General features: G+C 39.3%; 2 protein-coding genes across 2 annotated transcripts in view; both read left to right on the top strand.

Moving 5' to 3' along the window:
* The window catches only part of LOC109067108 (activating signal cointegrator 1), a 63,153-nt gene extending 52,147 nt beyond the window's left edge, over window positions 1–11,006 (top strand). The window contains 1 exon segment of the mRNA XM_042760988.1: window positions 10,764–11,006. Coding sequence (XP_042616922.1) covers window positions 10,764–10,822 — 59 coding nt within the window. The 3' untranslated portion in view covers window positions 10,823–11,006.
* A 2,806-nt stretch (window positions 11,007–13,812) lies between these two features.
* LOC109102595 (zinc finger protein 609-like) overlaps window positions 13,813–15,852 on the top strand; it is a 46,160-nt gene continuing 44,120 nt past the window's right edge. Inside the window, exon 1 of the mRNA XM_042760989.1 lies at window positions 13,813–14,239. The gene's annotated coding sequence lies outside the window, so the exon portion shown is untranslated. The remainder of the gene's footprint in view (window positions 14,240–15,852) is intronic.

Raw genomic sequence — 15,852 nt, forward strand, 5'->3', positions numbered from 1 at the left:
GTCATTTCCTATTGTCTGCTCTACAGGGACGAGGCTGTCTTGATTTACTAAGGTTACACACAAACACACACTTCCTCATGGTAATCATCAGATCATTATCTTATCTACAGTATTTCGTACCAGTGCCCTTGAAAGTGTGCTGATAAAAACCATTGCGAAATCACCCAGCGCTTAGAATGACTCTTTGTTTTACATTTCAGTGCTTCCCACAGCTAGCCCCGGCTTTGTGTTGAGCTTGTTTTAATCTCCATAGCTCTTGTTGAGCTTATTGTTGTGCTTTTGAAAGAAGTGTATTTGCACTCAGAGAGCAGTCTGTAGCCACCTCGGCTGAGCCCAGACCTCTCTCAGCAGGATAATCTAGTCTGATCTGCTCACCCCCTACATAGCAGCCAGCTCTGTCGTCTTTGTGGCGTACAGCGAGTGGGGGAGGGGCCCTTGCTCCTGTCTCCCCATGTATGGACTAGTTCTCTGTGAGCTGAAGAGGCCCTGAGTGCTCATGTTTATACTGAGTCCCCACAGGCTTTGTGTTCGCAGGCTATAAGATTCACACTTTGTGAACAGCACTTGTGGAATTTATATTTTTTGAAGAGTCTGAGTTGGCACCAGTGAGGATTTCTTACATGTCTTGCGTTGTTTTGCTTTAAAATCCCATTTCACCCTTATGAATGTTTAAAGTCAATGTGAATTGGCATTCACTGCCCATTTCATTTCCCGTTTTATTTCCCTAATGTCCCTAATATTTCTTTGTTAAATGGTGTGAATGGCAAGGAAGTGGTGGAAGAAGAGGAAAAACCTGCTTGGAAAAGTCGTTCGAAAAACGAGTCCCTTGTTGTTGTTCTGTGCAGTCAAACTGCCCACTATTCTTCTGAGAAATTCTCCAGGTCCTGCACATTCTTTGGGTTTCCAGCATCCTCTACATGTTTGAACCCTTTCCAGAAATAACTAAATTATTTTGAGATCCACGTTTTCACACTGTGGACAACTCAGGGACTCCTACGCAATTATTACAAAGAAGGAAAACATTTTCTGATTATGAATCAGTAGTAAAAATGTTTTTAGAGAATATATGTTTGAACTACTTTTTGTTTTTGAACCTCACTAAATTGTTAGATTTATGCTAAAATGGTAAAAAGCCATTTGCCAGCAAGATAAGAAATTCAAGGATGATTTTCTGAAAGCAAGACTCATTTTTCCATGCAATTGTTTATTGATTAAATGTAGATTGTTTTAAGGCCATTTAGATATTTTTACTGGAAAACACAATTTTTTTTTTGCAGTGCTTCCATGGCTCTGTGTTTAAAAAGAAACCATCACAGAGTGCACTCATAAGTGCTCCTGACACATATACTAGTAAAAGCAGTGGCTGTGTAGAGGTGTGCGATACACTCCTTGGATGGACTCTGCGTGTATTAATGCTTTGTGGCGTTAGACTGGCAGGTTTCCAGGGCTGCTCAATGAGGCAGCACCCAGTCTGCTGAGCTCTTTCTGCCTCACGTCACTCTGTTTATTCTTCCCTGCACTCCAGCAAAACCAGCTGAGCTTCTGGAATATACTCCATCAGCTTCTATCTCTGTACTGTGTCCACAGTTACCGTGCCAGTCAATTCTTTAACACCCAACACATAACCTTCCAACCTGAGAACCCATTTTGATGATTACCAAGAGCATTTAATTCCACTGTCTGTGCGCACAGCCTTTTGGGAGCCAAATTGACCCAGTTTCTGTGTGAATCCACATTTAGACTGGCTCCGTTGGCTAAAATCATCTATCCTTGATCTCATAAACAAACAACCAATATATCATCCTTTGCTGCTTTCCTGTCCCTTGAGTTAATAGTGCTTTTAAACTAAAAATATAACTGTTGTTCTGTTTTTGTGCATGTTTTATACTGATAGCCGTTTTATAATCTTTAAGAAATCTTCAAGTTATGGGATACAGCCTAGTGGTTTCCATCTGGTGGATCATGACCATAGACTGTATAAAAACATGGATGTAGTGTCTGTGACGTCACCCGTAGATTCCTGAAGAGCGTTTTTGAAGCGCAAAGTGGGCGGAGCGGGCCGTCGCCATCTTGGCAGCGCGTCACCGCGCATCTCTTCCGGATAATCGAAAATGGGCAAAAAAGCGGAAGCTGGTTGATGAAGCCAGCAGTGTCAGCAGCAGCAATCCAACTGTCACTCAAGTGGCCACGCCCTTAATTATGCAGAACTTTAATGCATAATATAATTTACATGGATTAGTTATAAAAAAAAATCACCCCCTCACAGTTGTCATTAATGGCAAAATTAGCTATATAGACCAAAATTTTTTTTTGAACCAGGCTGTAAACATGTTTTTTTTCTGCTATAAAGTTGGGCATTTTAACATGGCAAGTCTATGGGATTGACTCCCTTTTGCAGCCAGCCTCAAGCGGCCAGTCGATGAATTGCAGTTTTAGTCACTTCCTTGTTGGCTTCACGAGAGAGAGCGGGAGGTTGCCGCTTGATCACGACCCAGCAGTGGACTGCAGGTCTTATAGGGTCGCACACTGCAGAGAAAAACAATTAAAGGTGTCATATGATGTTGCTAAAAAAGATCTACATAAAGGGGTCATCTGCTCAAGATGCTTGAAACTGAAATTTAGAAAACTGAGTTTAGAAATTAGAAGGCTTTAGAATTATAAAACTGAGACTTTCAAAAACCAATGTTGGTATTTGGGCTTTGCAATAATAAATTTGAATGTTAGATGTAGAAAACATGGACTGTTTAATAGGGTTGAGATCCTTTCTGGAAGTCGTGGCCTAATGGTTGGAGAATCCTAATGGAAAAAAAAAACCTTGTCGCTCTACTGATTTTGACCCTATATAGTGTTAGTGACGCCTAATTGAGTTGTGTGAGTCATTTTCCTGCTGTATTGAATTGTTAACCTTAAATGTTTTAATACATGTCGTGACAACCAACCGTTTATCAGTTTTCCTCCCCCACTGCCAGGTAATATAGCCGAGTGTGTGTGTGTGTTCACTCTCTGGCTTGTGCTTAGAGGCGCAGCCATAGCCGTGAGTGCAACCAGTGCTTAGCCTCTGCAGGGAGGTGTCTGGCAGAGCAAGCCAGCTGAGCACAAGCCCTGGCTATGGACAGAGACAGAGAGAGAGAGAGTGTGTGTGTGTCTGTGTGTGAGGGGGTAGTGCAGCTCAATTTCCATTTTTATTAACAATCCTGTTACCTCTGTCAGGGAGACGGATGGATGGGAGCTGGTGGATCAATGTCACTCTCCCTCCAGCATGCCAAAGAGCTAGCACAAGCACACCATTAACTGCTTCCTGTCCTACCCCTGCTCTGTGCTCAGCCCACAAGGAAGGGCTATAAATACTGCTTATGTTACCTTTCTCAAGGTCTTATCAAAAGACCTATAGTCTTTAACAGGCACTACAATGCAATTTCTTGCCATTACGCTGCAGGTAATTGATTGTTCAAGTGCTTGCTGTTAACTTAATTAGTGGTGTTTTCTAAGGCAATCAGGACTATTGCTACTGCTCATATGGGGGATTAGGAGTTTGTTCATATCCCTAAATCTAAGTCTAAAGTGTTTAACTTAAGTGCATAACTCATTCTGTTTGTGCTACAGACATTTATACCTTAAATCATGTGCCTTGTTAAGGAGAGGTGTGCTGTTACTTTTGTAAGCAATCTGGCTTAGAATTTTTACCTTGTGGATATAAAAAAAAAAACTGGTGTAAAAATCCCATTACATTTTATAGAAGGAGGGATCCTTGGCCATCTAGAGTTTGGCCATTAAAAAAAACACCCTAACAGCAGCATAGTTAGACACTAATAACATGTAGAATTCCCGAGCAACTACATAGCAATGGGTTATGGGTAAAAATGTAGTACTGGGAATTGGTTCTGTCCATTGGTTGTTGATTGGGTGAAGGCAGATTTTAATGCAAGCCTGCAGTTGATTATTTGGAGATTTTGATTTAAAATTTACGAGGTCATAACAACTGTTTAAAAAATGAAACATAAGGATGGATGAATCATTCACAATATGATCAATAACATTCATTTAGAGAGGTTACATTTATATAGAGGGAGGTTAATATAGAGAATATAAAGAGGTTAAATTTTCATTAATGCTGACTTTAACAGCTGCTAAGAACATCTTAGCAACCACATATAGCAATACACTAAAATACACTCAGGACATCCACCCGGAATACTGTAGAAACTGTATAGCAACATGCTAAAAACCACCATAATAGCATCAAAAACTACTGTGAAAATCTAGTTTATTAACTTCTAGTGCAGAAATCTGTGCAGTTGTTCTGTTTATTCTGCTGTCATTTTTCATGCTTAACAGAAATTACTGCAGGAAGATGAACAGTTGGAGAAGAGTTTGGAAAAACCTCTCCTGCTGGTTTTTGATTTGTGACTCACTCACGCCAACAAGAAGAGGACCCCTGTTAGTTAGTGGGGATGATTTCTCCTGGAGAGCCATTCACTCTTACGTCTCAAACTGTAACAGAGAACAAACCATGATGGATTTTGCATAGACGTTGATGGGTTTAGACCCATGTGTTTGCAAGAGGCTTTGTGTGCGCTGGGCTATATCTCATGAAACTGATATAAGAGTGTGTCTGCTGACGACTACTGAGCCTGACTACTCTCACTATTATGTCGGGGAAAGGTTTGGATCCATTCCCTGCTGAAAAGACAAGCAGAATCATCAGCATGGGATACTGCTGTGCTGATGTCAGGTCAGGCTTTTTAAAGGTAGGGGCCTGACGATCACCCCCTCCCCCACAACTGTATGACCCATGTTGAGAGCCCTCTTTGCTAGCCTGATATGATTGCTGTCCCCACCAAGCTTCTTAACTAGCTTAACCACCTAGATATAGGTTCTTAATTGGCACCCTTGGTTCCGTGAAGAATATTTAACATCCATGGGAACTTTCAAATGCACAAAAGGTTCTTTATAGTGGAAAAGGGTTCTTCAGATTATTATATTGTTCTTCACACTTAAAAATGGTTCTTTTAAGAGCTGTTTATCGATATGTCCTTCTATGGCACCAAAATGGTTCTTCTATGGCATCACTGTGAAACCTTCTGGAAACTTAGTTTTTTAGAGTGTATGCTGGTTGACCAGCTTTACCATCAAAAGTTTGGTGAACAGTATGATTACGCTCATCCACCACCAACAAACCAGAATAAATCAACCATGACCAGTATGGTACTTGTCCAAGCTTTCTTTCCATCAGGGCAAACTTCTGCTTCATTTCCTGTTGACGCACAGAACAGTGTCAGTCTTAGTCTGGGTGGACACTATATTTTATATATATTCTTATGTATTTCTTCACTATATTTTAATCAATATTTCTTTCCAAAAAAATTACAGAGGATGAAAATCTCAGGAAAGCATGGAACAACTTATCGAACATCTATTCCTCACAGCCTCACACAAAATTAAATATTAATCTACGTCGAATAGGGTATGTTGGCAAGCATGAACAGTATGTAATTATGTCTGTCTTGCCATCTTCATTTGTTCTCTTTTGGTCTAGCTCTGTACCAGCCCACACACACACGTGTCTCCATTTGCCCTTGCAGCAGGGAAGGTTCAACTTGCCCTCCCCCCAGAGAGCAGCTTTGCACTTGAGCTGACCGTTAAACATGCTTTGCTGGGTTGCCATAGGAGGGCTGAGCACAAAGCCACTGGTCCTGACCCCTGAGCGGCTCTTAGTAGGGCTCCTGCAGTCTCTGGGAGAGAAAGAGAGGCGCCCACATTGAGCTTAAAGATTCTCAGGAAGCTGTCAGTGCTGACACATTTCTCCCTCTGCACTGCTGCACATATATGCAAATCTTAGCTCCTCAAATAAAAAAAAGAAAAGAAAAAAAACGGACCACCAGATCAGCCTCAATTTATTCCCCCCTTCTGTTTCTCTCTCCTCCTTTCTCTCATCTGCTTTCTTTTGTCGCTGCTCTGCTAATGAAAATTTTCTTGCCCTGCCTCCCCCTCACAGGAGAGAAGTGGAACAGAGAGCTCAGCAGTGTTTGAGTATGGGGGAGCGGTCATGTACTCAAGTGTTTCTCATTAATGAATGATAATGGAGCCATCATATCTCATGTAAAGAGCTCAGTGACTAATTGTGCTACACTGTTTGCTCAGAGAATCTGCCTGATCTCTCCTCCAAAGGCTTTAGTGAGTTCCTGTCAACAACATATATGTGAGATTTTCTCACCTGGTTTTAGTTTTGACTCGTGGTGTGTTGCAGGAAGGCAGCTTTAATAAAATATACAGTGCTTGTTCAAAAAACTATCTACTGTGGTACTATCATGTTTTGGACATTGTTGGTCTTTGTGGATGTGAGAAACCTACCTGAATAACATGGTAGTTTTTGGTAGTTTGTGAACAAGCTAGAGCTACCATTGTGTATAACATTGTAGGGATGAAACATTACTCATGCCTAATGCTAATCTTTTGACAAGACTCTAACAATGGTAGCATGGCAATACCATATATATTGTGGATGTGGTATCATGGTAATACCATGCTATTCTCTGATACCTTGGAGTACCATGCAAAAACACCAGGATGTTTCTTAATATCACCTTAAAGTGGAGCATGTACAAGAACAACAACAAAGGGCCTAGGACAGAACCTTTTGGCACTCCGTACTTGCATGATTTTCGATAGATAGATAGATAGATAGATAGACAGATAGATAGATAGATAGATAGATAGATAGATAGTTTTCTACATTATCTCAGTAGATTCTGTTTATAATGTCTACCTTGCTTTAGGGAGCCAAGTGAGTATGGTTGTGATTGAGAATGAGTTTAGTCAAGGCTCTGGCAGTAGCCCTGGATCTTTGTTTAGCCCCAGGCTCTTGTGCTGACAGAGAGGGGAGGTGATTAATTGCCTCGGAGGGAACAGTTGCAGGAATTATTAATGGATGCAGGATTAATCTGTTTTCTCTGTTTGGCCCATTAGTATGGGCGACCCTGGTGGCTGGAAGATTTTTCTCTTGGTCTGGAGCTCCCTGGCAGCTCATAGGACTGAGTTGTGTCTTTCTTTTCATCAGTCTCTTTTCTTTGTCTTTCTCTTCATGTGTCTGGAAAATTCCCATCCTAAGCTGGCTATTTCAGCAAACTCCAAACTGTGTGTGGCAGGTGGAATTGATTAATGTCACCGCATATTAGGGAAAGTGCTGTAAACACAGTGTGTCCCTGTTTCAACAGACCAAGAATTATGATTCCTCTGCATACCTGTACTGGTCTCTGTGTGTGGGTTTCTATTTAAAATGGGAAAATGCAGTGTATATTATGGATTATGTTCTTCTCTCTGATTTAATCCTCATACCCAGGTCTTCACGAAATCTGTCATTACAGAAAGCTTTGCAGACATTAAAATGAAAATCTTCCACAATGCTCAACATATTGCCTAATTCTTGCATTTAAAAAAAAAATAAAATTTAGAAATTTTTGGGCTGTTTTGATAATGGACAACCCCATTTTACTGTATTTAAGTACATTTAGCAGAAAGTTCTTTAGATGTCCACAGAATTCTGACTTCATTCATAAAATTCTGCTCATTGCTCGCCTCTTGCATGTTCGTTTGTTCAGGTTCATTAAGCAATGTGTTCATTTTTTTTTTTAACCAACAAATATGTTGCACTCTAAGCCTTCTTAAAACCACCTAAAACCCTTCCTGAAAACTTTCCATGTGGATCTATTCATACCTTTCATTTTAGTCCAATTCTACAGCAAGGGAAGAGGTAGTTCAGTAAATTCTATACAAGTAAACGAGCTGAGAGTCCCTCTTCCTTCCAGGAGACTTGTGTGCATTGAATTTACTGCACTGAGGGAGCTGTAAGTGTCTGTGAGCATTCATGACATGTTCTAATCATTAAGGTACTTTGAGCTAGATTGGAAAAACAAGCTGGGTTTCCCCAGACGATAATGTGATTCTCCCTGGGCTCTCCATGATTGAGACCTTCAGAGTTTGTCAGATTCTAAAGTGCATAGTGATTTGTTTTCTTAAACTTTGACTTGACAATTTCACAAATAGAGCATAAAAATAAAGCCTATCTTCATTACATTTTTATTTATTTCTAGTCATTTATTCAAGCTCAAATTAACTCATTAACATGGATAATACCTCTAGAGTTAGATCACAATGCTCCAGCTGTCTGTGTTTATTACCCCCACTGAGTGCATGTGTTGATGTCCCTCCACCCATCCTTCACTGCCCTTGGCTACTAGACAAACAGCCTTTTCAGGAATAGATATGATTGAACAACAAAAACGAGAGAATGTTTTGCCCTGTACTGTTCCTTTGGGGATCTCCAGCAATGAAATCCATCCTGAACATTTGTAATACTATTGGATTTCTAGCATTTGAGATCTTTTGTGGATACATAAGTGAAACACCATTAAATGTAATCAAGGCTTTAATATGATGAAAGAGAAACCAGAAAATTAAAATTCTGTATTATTTTGTCTGTATTAAAAATTATGGTCCATCCAGTAATTGCATCTTTAATACATTCAGCTATCTGAAATGTCATGTGGTCTGGAGAAATTATAAAGCTAAGTTTCATCAACATATTAGTAATTAGCTACAGTAATGTCATGTTTCCTCATAATATTACCTCGGCAAACAACAAAGGGCCAGAGACAAAGCCTTGTGGCACAACTTATATATGTGAATAACAAATTAAATTTCAGTCAGTTTCTCACACAAATCTATCATATCACTTTAAATAGGAAAATAGAATATAGTGCACAAGTTGTACAGACCACTGCATATTACCCCACCCCCCACCCAAGTCTATATGTAGTCCTTATGTAAGTTCTGGAGTTCAGTGCATGATCTGAGTGTAGGCAACAGGAAAAAAGCAGGTGTGCTACATGATGGAGTTCCAGCAATGCTCCGGACACACTGTACCTATTATTGGGCTGTCTCCCTTGCTGCATTATAGGTAATAAACTGCTTCACAGCAGCCCCCAACCAGAGCAATCAATGGGAAATTATCTTGCTAGATCGATGTCTAGGCTCTTAGAAGTTGCCTCACCAGCCAATGCAGAATACTGGGACTCAGCAGCTCAACGCAACCATTTGCTGCAGAAGTGCATCACCTATTAAAATGTGTTTGTGCTGTGACATGTCTTTGAAGTTATATAGAGTAGTGATGTTTATGTCTTAAAGTTTTGAATAAAAAATGTATCCTGGATAAGTCTTGGCAGTGTGAAATTCTCTTCTTACTGTATTGTGACAGTGTGCTTTGAAATAGCATTCAGATACATGTTCTGAAAGATTTTTTACAGGTTTTTGCTTTCCCAGAGTCAAACAAAAAGACAACAACTGATAAGCTGGCTTTAGTGTATGTCATCTTACGTGACTCAAATTTTGGTCAGGTAACAGTTTTCATCAGTATGAGTTGTTTGAAGTGAGCCATATTTTGCAGTCAGAGGTTGACAGCTGCTACAGCGGTACATCTTGTGCTGAATGCTGCCAAATCATCTGAAAAAGCTGCCAGCTAAGATCAAGGGTGGAATTGAAAGTCTTTGCTTTCCCACAGAATAGAGATGCTGATGCCAGCCTGATCAGCGTCATCTCCTTTCCTATCGATTGAGTGGCTCCAGTTTCAGAACTGAAGACTGCTGAGAGCCTTGTACAGGCAGCTCTTACCCACAGTAATGCCGTATTAGACATCAAAAAATCTCACCCTTAAAGAATCTGGCCGCACAACTGACCCTAGCCCACAGATCATACGGATCATATTTGCCTGAAATTGAGATTTCTTGATCCTTTAAATTCTTGAAGATTAACTCGTACAACTCAGTGCTTTCTGCAAATAACTGGAATTGAAGGATAAATAAAAAGAATAATGTGTTATGTTGTGAAATGGAGAAGAATTACATTTTTAATAACTTTTTTTTTTATGCAGGTAGCACTTTCACCTAATTTGAGAATTGCTTCATTCTCACCTGTTTTCCTTTGCCAGAGCAAGAAAGGCCTTCCTAATGACAAATTTCAATCCAAATTGGACATTTAATAAAACTAAGATCATTTGCTTTTTTTATATGGCGAAAGTTATTTATCTAAGTTCAACAAATATGAAATACCACCTGAACAGTCAAATGCACTGTTAAGATACCAGAAAACTGCTGTAGCATTTATAAATCACCATTATTCCTGATTCATTTCCTTACAAGTTTAACAGAAAGCATTAAAACTGCATTTGAAAAGAAAAGACATTTAGACCGATTAAACATTTGACAATTAGACATGATGGAATATTTAATCTATCGACATCCCTACAGATGGTACTACCGTACATTGTACAACAGTTGAACTTTGTACTATCTTCTCAGTAACAAATTACACAAATTGTGTTGCACAGCATTCTAGGAAGAAAATTACAAGTCTCAGAGCAGTTTTCTAAATGCTAGTTGGTTGTGAATCAGTATTCCCAGAATTTATTGCGCTTCACATGCAACAGATGGGCTATTCTGTGAACGCATCATCTAGATTTAAACAGGTCCCTGAGTAATCATGTGTTAGTGTGACATTTACAGCATTGCAATCCCTCTATGTATGATGAGTGAGTGTGAAAAAGGTGTTGGAAGTGTGAATGTGTGTGTAAACAGATTCATACATTTTCTCTTCCTGATCCCAGCCCTCACCTCAGCAGGGCATCTTTTCGTTGTTTGACAGTGAGCTTTGAAAAGGTCACTGGGACTTGAATCGCCATTAACCTCACCCCTCCCCATTCTCTCACACAGGGAAACTGGAGAGCCAGAGCCACCAAAGTGCCAAGAAGTGTTTAATGCAGCCAGCGTAACCTGAACAAAGCCATGCGGTCAAGAGACGAGGAACAGAGTCCCTGTGAAAGCCTCACGTTGGCCATGCTACAGCAGGAATCACCATGTCACATATGGGATATGTGGAAGAAATGGTGACATCAATGCACAATCATTCCCTGATTAAATGTTATTGCTTTTTCTGCAATAAAAGGCTGAAGACTACTTGTGGATTGGTTCGTTAATACATTTCAGTTGGAAAGCATTTTAAAATATTATTTATTTGTTATAATTTAGTCTTTTGGGTTATTTTGCGTATAATACTGCCATATAATTAACCAGCTCCCTTTTAATCTCAATTGGATTTCCAGCTCATAAAGCCGACGGTCTGAACCTGAACCGGTTGGCTGAGCATGGAATTTTCTGCTTACTAAAGAGGCAATTGTGCTGGAGAGCTCATATTGGAGCTGCTCTTGTTATTTGGGCCACAATGGCTGTCAAAGCCTGAGCCTCTCAGGTTTTGGGCCTGCTGCTCTCAAAGTGATTGAGTGGCCTCTTTGTGACACAAGCATCTCTGCACCAGAAAGAGCAAATGACTGACTCCATTAACGGTAGATTGCTCGATTTGGAACTGCATTAAAGTAGCCTGCCGTGTATTGAGAATGTATTTTCCTCTTCTTGTAGGGCATCGGTCTTTCTGCATATTTCAACAGGGGTAAATACAAAATAAATAGATAGACTGTTCTGGGATTGCTCTGTTTTTATTTTGGTTCATATGTGTGAATCCTTTTGGGTAAATCTCACAAATTTTAATTTCAAATAAGTCAATACCCACCAATTTCCTGTTCCTGCAATGCGAAAAAAGTTTATCTATAATGTAATATAATAATGAAAATCTTCTTGTCTGTACACCGTGATTATTAAAAAAATGTATTTATACTTCAAAGTAGTCTACTAATCTACTAGGAATTAAGAAAAGAGAAAATGTACTTAATTGTCATGAAAATACTGTCACTGGCAGAATTTTTACTAATGCAAAATATATTTTCTTTTGTTTTTGAGCTGAAATGTGACCTTACTTCAATAAGACGTTTTCAATAAGAACCACCCTTTTATAGCATGTCTTGTCACTTGGCTTCTTTTTTTCCCCATCATATTGTATTGTGCAATTAATTGTTCAAAATACAAATACTGTTTGATTTTAAGATTAAATCTTTTGAAAAGCCTCCCTTGCCTAGAGCCAGAGAGCAGCTAATCAAACTCGGTCATCTCAACCACCTATGGGGCGCTCCTTTGTGCCAAAATACAAAAGACATTTTCTGGGGAAGTGCTGAAGAGCTTCCAAAATTCAGTTTCATGGAGCCGTTGTCGGCAGCGTGATCTTGGGTGGGCTTCGATGCACGGCCGCTGCGTGGGATTTATACATGAGAAATGTTTCTCTATAAAACAACCGTATTATGGAGTATTCAAACAAATTTACTGCATTTGTTTAAACAAACAGTATGAGCTATTAAAAGCATGATTCAAGTGTGAAGGAGCTAATTTTCTTATGAAAAGCTTATGTTTTTGCATTTGAATGAGGGGGCATTTTAAAAGAGGCTTAGGTTGTAGAAGGAATGTCAGCAGCAGGTCTTCCTGTTCTCAGTCAACACTTTCCTTGCAGGCACTTCCTTCTCTTGCCACTGTTTGACAGCTCTCATTCTGTTAACCCCAAATAAAAGAAATTGCAAATGAGCATACCTGTGACCATAGACACGACGCTGCCACCCAGGCACCCAGAAATAGAGTGAAAAATCTCTCCCCACGGCTGAGTTTATGATGAAACCTGGAGCTGCTGGTCTGTTACGAGTAATAGCCTACCTGCACATCAACATTTTTACATTATTAAGAAATCTTTGAGTGTTAAAGAAGCATGGAATGTTTATGTTTATTTGCTACATTAACATGTAAACTCATATTCATCCCACTACTGCACAGTGGGACAATTGATCATTAAAGTTAACTAAGTTTGTATGCCCTTTGTGTCTTTAAAAATGATAATTCTTCTCATTTATGTCAAAAGCAATGCTGTCAGTCAACTAAAAGCAAAAACATTAATGATAAATCACTCACCAGCAGTTACCAAATGACAAGTGTTTGATAATTTAACTCTTTTAAAGGGATTGTTCATTTCACTCTGATGTCATTCCCCTCTCTGAAAATGGGTATGTAGAAGAATGTCCATGCTGCTTATTTCCTATAATACATGTGGCATCAGTTATGTCAGCCTGGTGCAGCGTCTTCACACAAAAATTGCACATGTGCAAATGAGGTTTTTGAACTACAATGGAGGGTAAGATTTTCAGTAAAGCTCTGACGATAAGAGTCTGAAAATAGAGTTTACGTAAATTTTTTTATGTTCAAAATTCAGCCAGGATAACTATTGTGAAATAAAAAGAAATAAGTAACTAATTATTTCATGTAACTAATAGTCACTTGAAATAAATATAAATGTAAAAAAAATAATAATAATAATAAATAAATAATTTTATTTTATTAATTTAGTTGCCATAAGGCAGAAATTTCTCTTTTTAATTTAGTTCAACTTGGTATATATATAATAATAACTAAAAGTGATATATAAAATAATAGTATCAAATTATGAACATTGATTTATTTATATAAATCATTTATGATAGTTAAAATATTGCCTGATCAACACAAGTATTGCCTGATCAACACTATCTGTCTTTATATATATATATCTTAGAATATATATACCTATAGCTCAGATATGGATATATATATTTATATATATATTTATGTCATTCATACAAGAATGATACGAATTATACTAAAATAACATTGATTTGATAATTTATTATGATAGTTAAAAGTATTGCCTGATCAACACTATCGCGGTTTTAAAAAAGACACCACGTTTCTGAAGGCGTTTTAAACGCTTTGAATGCTTGGCAGTGGTAGAATGGAACGACTGATCCAGCTTCCGCGTCTTATCGCGAACTGCGCGCGTGGGGTTCAATCCATGCGGATCATTCTCCTGGATTTCATGGCGCTTCCTCCTCCTGCCCTTTAGTTACATTGTATCTCCCTTACTGAAAGGAGCGAGGGATCTAGGATTCAACTCAAGGAGAGAAAAAAAAAAAGAATAAATATATGTGAAAATGGACGTGCCGAGATGTTGGATTTATCGTCCTGGAGTTTAAGAAAGACGTATTTGAAGAACGCTTTGAGATTTAGATCCTGAGTGGCCAGTTTCAGGGCAGTGTTTCCATTTCTGAACGGGATCTTTAGGAGTGTGATGGCTGCTGGCCTTCCCTTTCTCTAGTTGCTGGATGTGTTGGAAAGTGCACTGCTTTGGGAGCATTTTTGGAATTCCGTACGCAAATCCAGAAGCATTTCCACCTTTCTCTATGGAATGTACATAAGTATTCTCTGGATAGGGGTTCGCGTGTGGGGTAAGTGGCGCTGGGATTAATGCATTTCTTTTGTGTATGTATGTATATGTGTGTGTATGTGGGTAGGGGGTGGTGTTTTATTGGTGCAGATGGAGACTGGAGGTGCTTTAGCCCGTTAGCTTAGCTCGGTTGTCATGGCTCACACATGCTTTGACCATGTTAGCGAGTCATTTCCTTAGGAGCAACGCGGACCAATGCGTTTGAACCGCGCGTTAGGTGCGGCGAATCGAACAACGAGTCTCAGTTTACTCGATTACACCAGTAATATTCATTTCTTTCCTCGCGGAGTAATGCAGTCAACAAACACTCCTACTGTGTTTAAAACAGCTCTGGCTTGTTTATGCTGGAGTTGCAGTTCTCTGTGGAAGAGCTCGAGTCTGTTATGAATGTGAAAGGATGTGAGTATCATCAGATTCATAGTGAATCACTGCTTTCAAGCACAGAGCTCACTCTAGGACTCCATATAAAACCACCTTCAGCAGCCACATACACTAACAAAAGGTACCATGGAATTACCATGGCTTTTTGGACAGATACTATAGTTATATCATGATTTTTGAACGTGGACCACACCATGTTTTTGAACAAGTATCATGGTGTTCTTTGAAGTACCTTGGGAGTACTGGAAATGTAAATAACATGGTGTATGTCAAGGTACCCTGGTGATACCATCTTTATAACTTATCTGCTTGCTTGATTTTCCCACTGGTTCTGAATAATTCTATCAAGCCATAATCCTGCTAGTTTTATCACGGTGTTGTTAAAGTAGAGGCCAAATGGGTGTTTGTTTTATGAAGGGGATTAGAGGCTCTGTAGCTAATCTTCACTGCCTTACACTCACCAGAAACACTAGTTTTCCTGCTCATCACCTTTAAATTGCCAGTGTGAGCTGAGCTACTTGTCTGTCTCCACTCCTTACTTTAGTTATCTTTCAGGTAAATTGAAAATGATTTGTTGCTGCAGGCTAATTGGAAATGTCACCACACATTTAAAGGGATAGTTCACCCCCCCCGCCCCCCCCCAAAAATGAAAATTCTGTCATTAATTACTCATGTCTTTGCAAACCCGTAACACCTTCGTTCATCTTCAGAACACAAATTAAGATATTTTTTGATGAAATCCAAGAGCTTTCTGACCCTGCATAGATAGAAAGGGAACTACCGTGTTCAAGGCCCAGAAATGCAGTAAGGTCATTGTTAAAATAGTCCATGTGACGTCAGTGGTTCAACCTTAATTTTATGATGCTACGAGAATACTTTTTGTGTGCAAAGAAAACAAAAATCTCCGCCGCCATGCATTAGAGTACCACGACATGCGTGTGGTGCTGCTAACGTAGAACATGCATGCACTGAGTCTTGTTTACAAGCAGAGGGATGAACACTCATGTGTTGCGGTACGCTAATGAAACTCTCGGATTTCTTCAGAAATATTTTAATCTGAGTTCAGAAGATGAACGAAGGTTTTACGGGTTTGGAATGACAAGATGATGAATAGGCTAATTAATGACAGCATTTTTATATTTGGGTGAACTGTCCCTTTAATACATTTCCTGAAAGTCTTTATTTTGGCTTTCAACACTTGTTGGTGTATTTGTTTGGAAATCATTGGACAGT

The sequence above is a fragment of the Cyprinus carpio genome, chromosome A7 (genome assembly GCF_018340385.1).
Source record: "Cyprinus carpio isolate SPL01 chromosome A7, ASM1834038v1, whole genome shotgun sequence".
Lineage (NCBI taxonomy): Eukaryota > Metazoa > Chordata > Actinopteri > Cypriniformes > Cyprinidae > Cyprinus > Cyprinus carpio.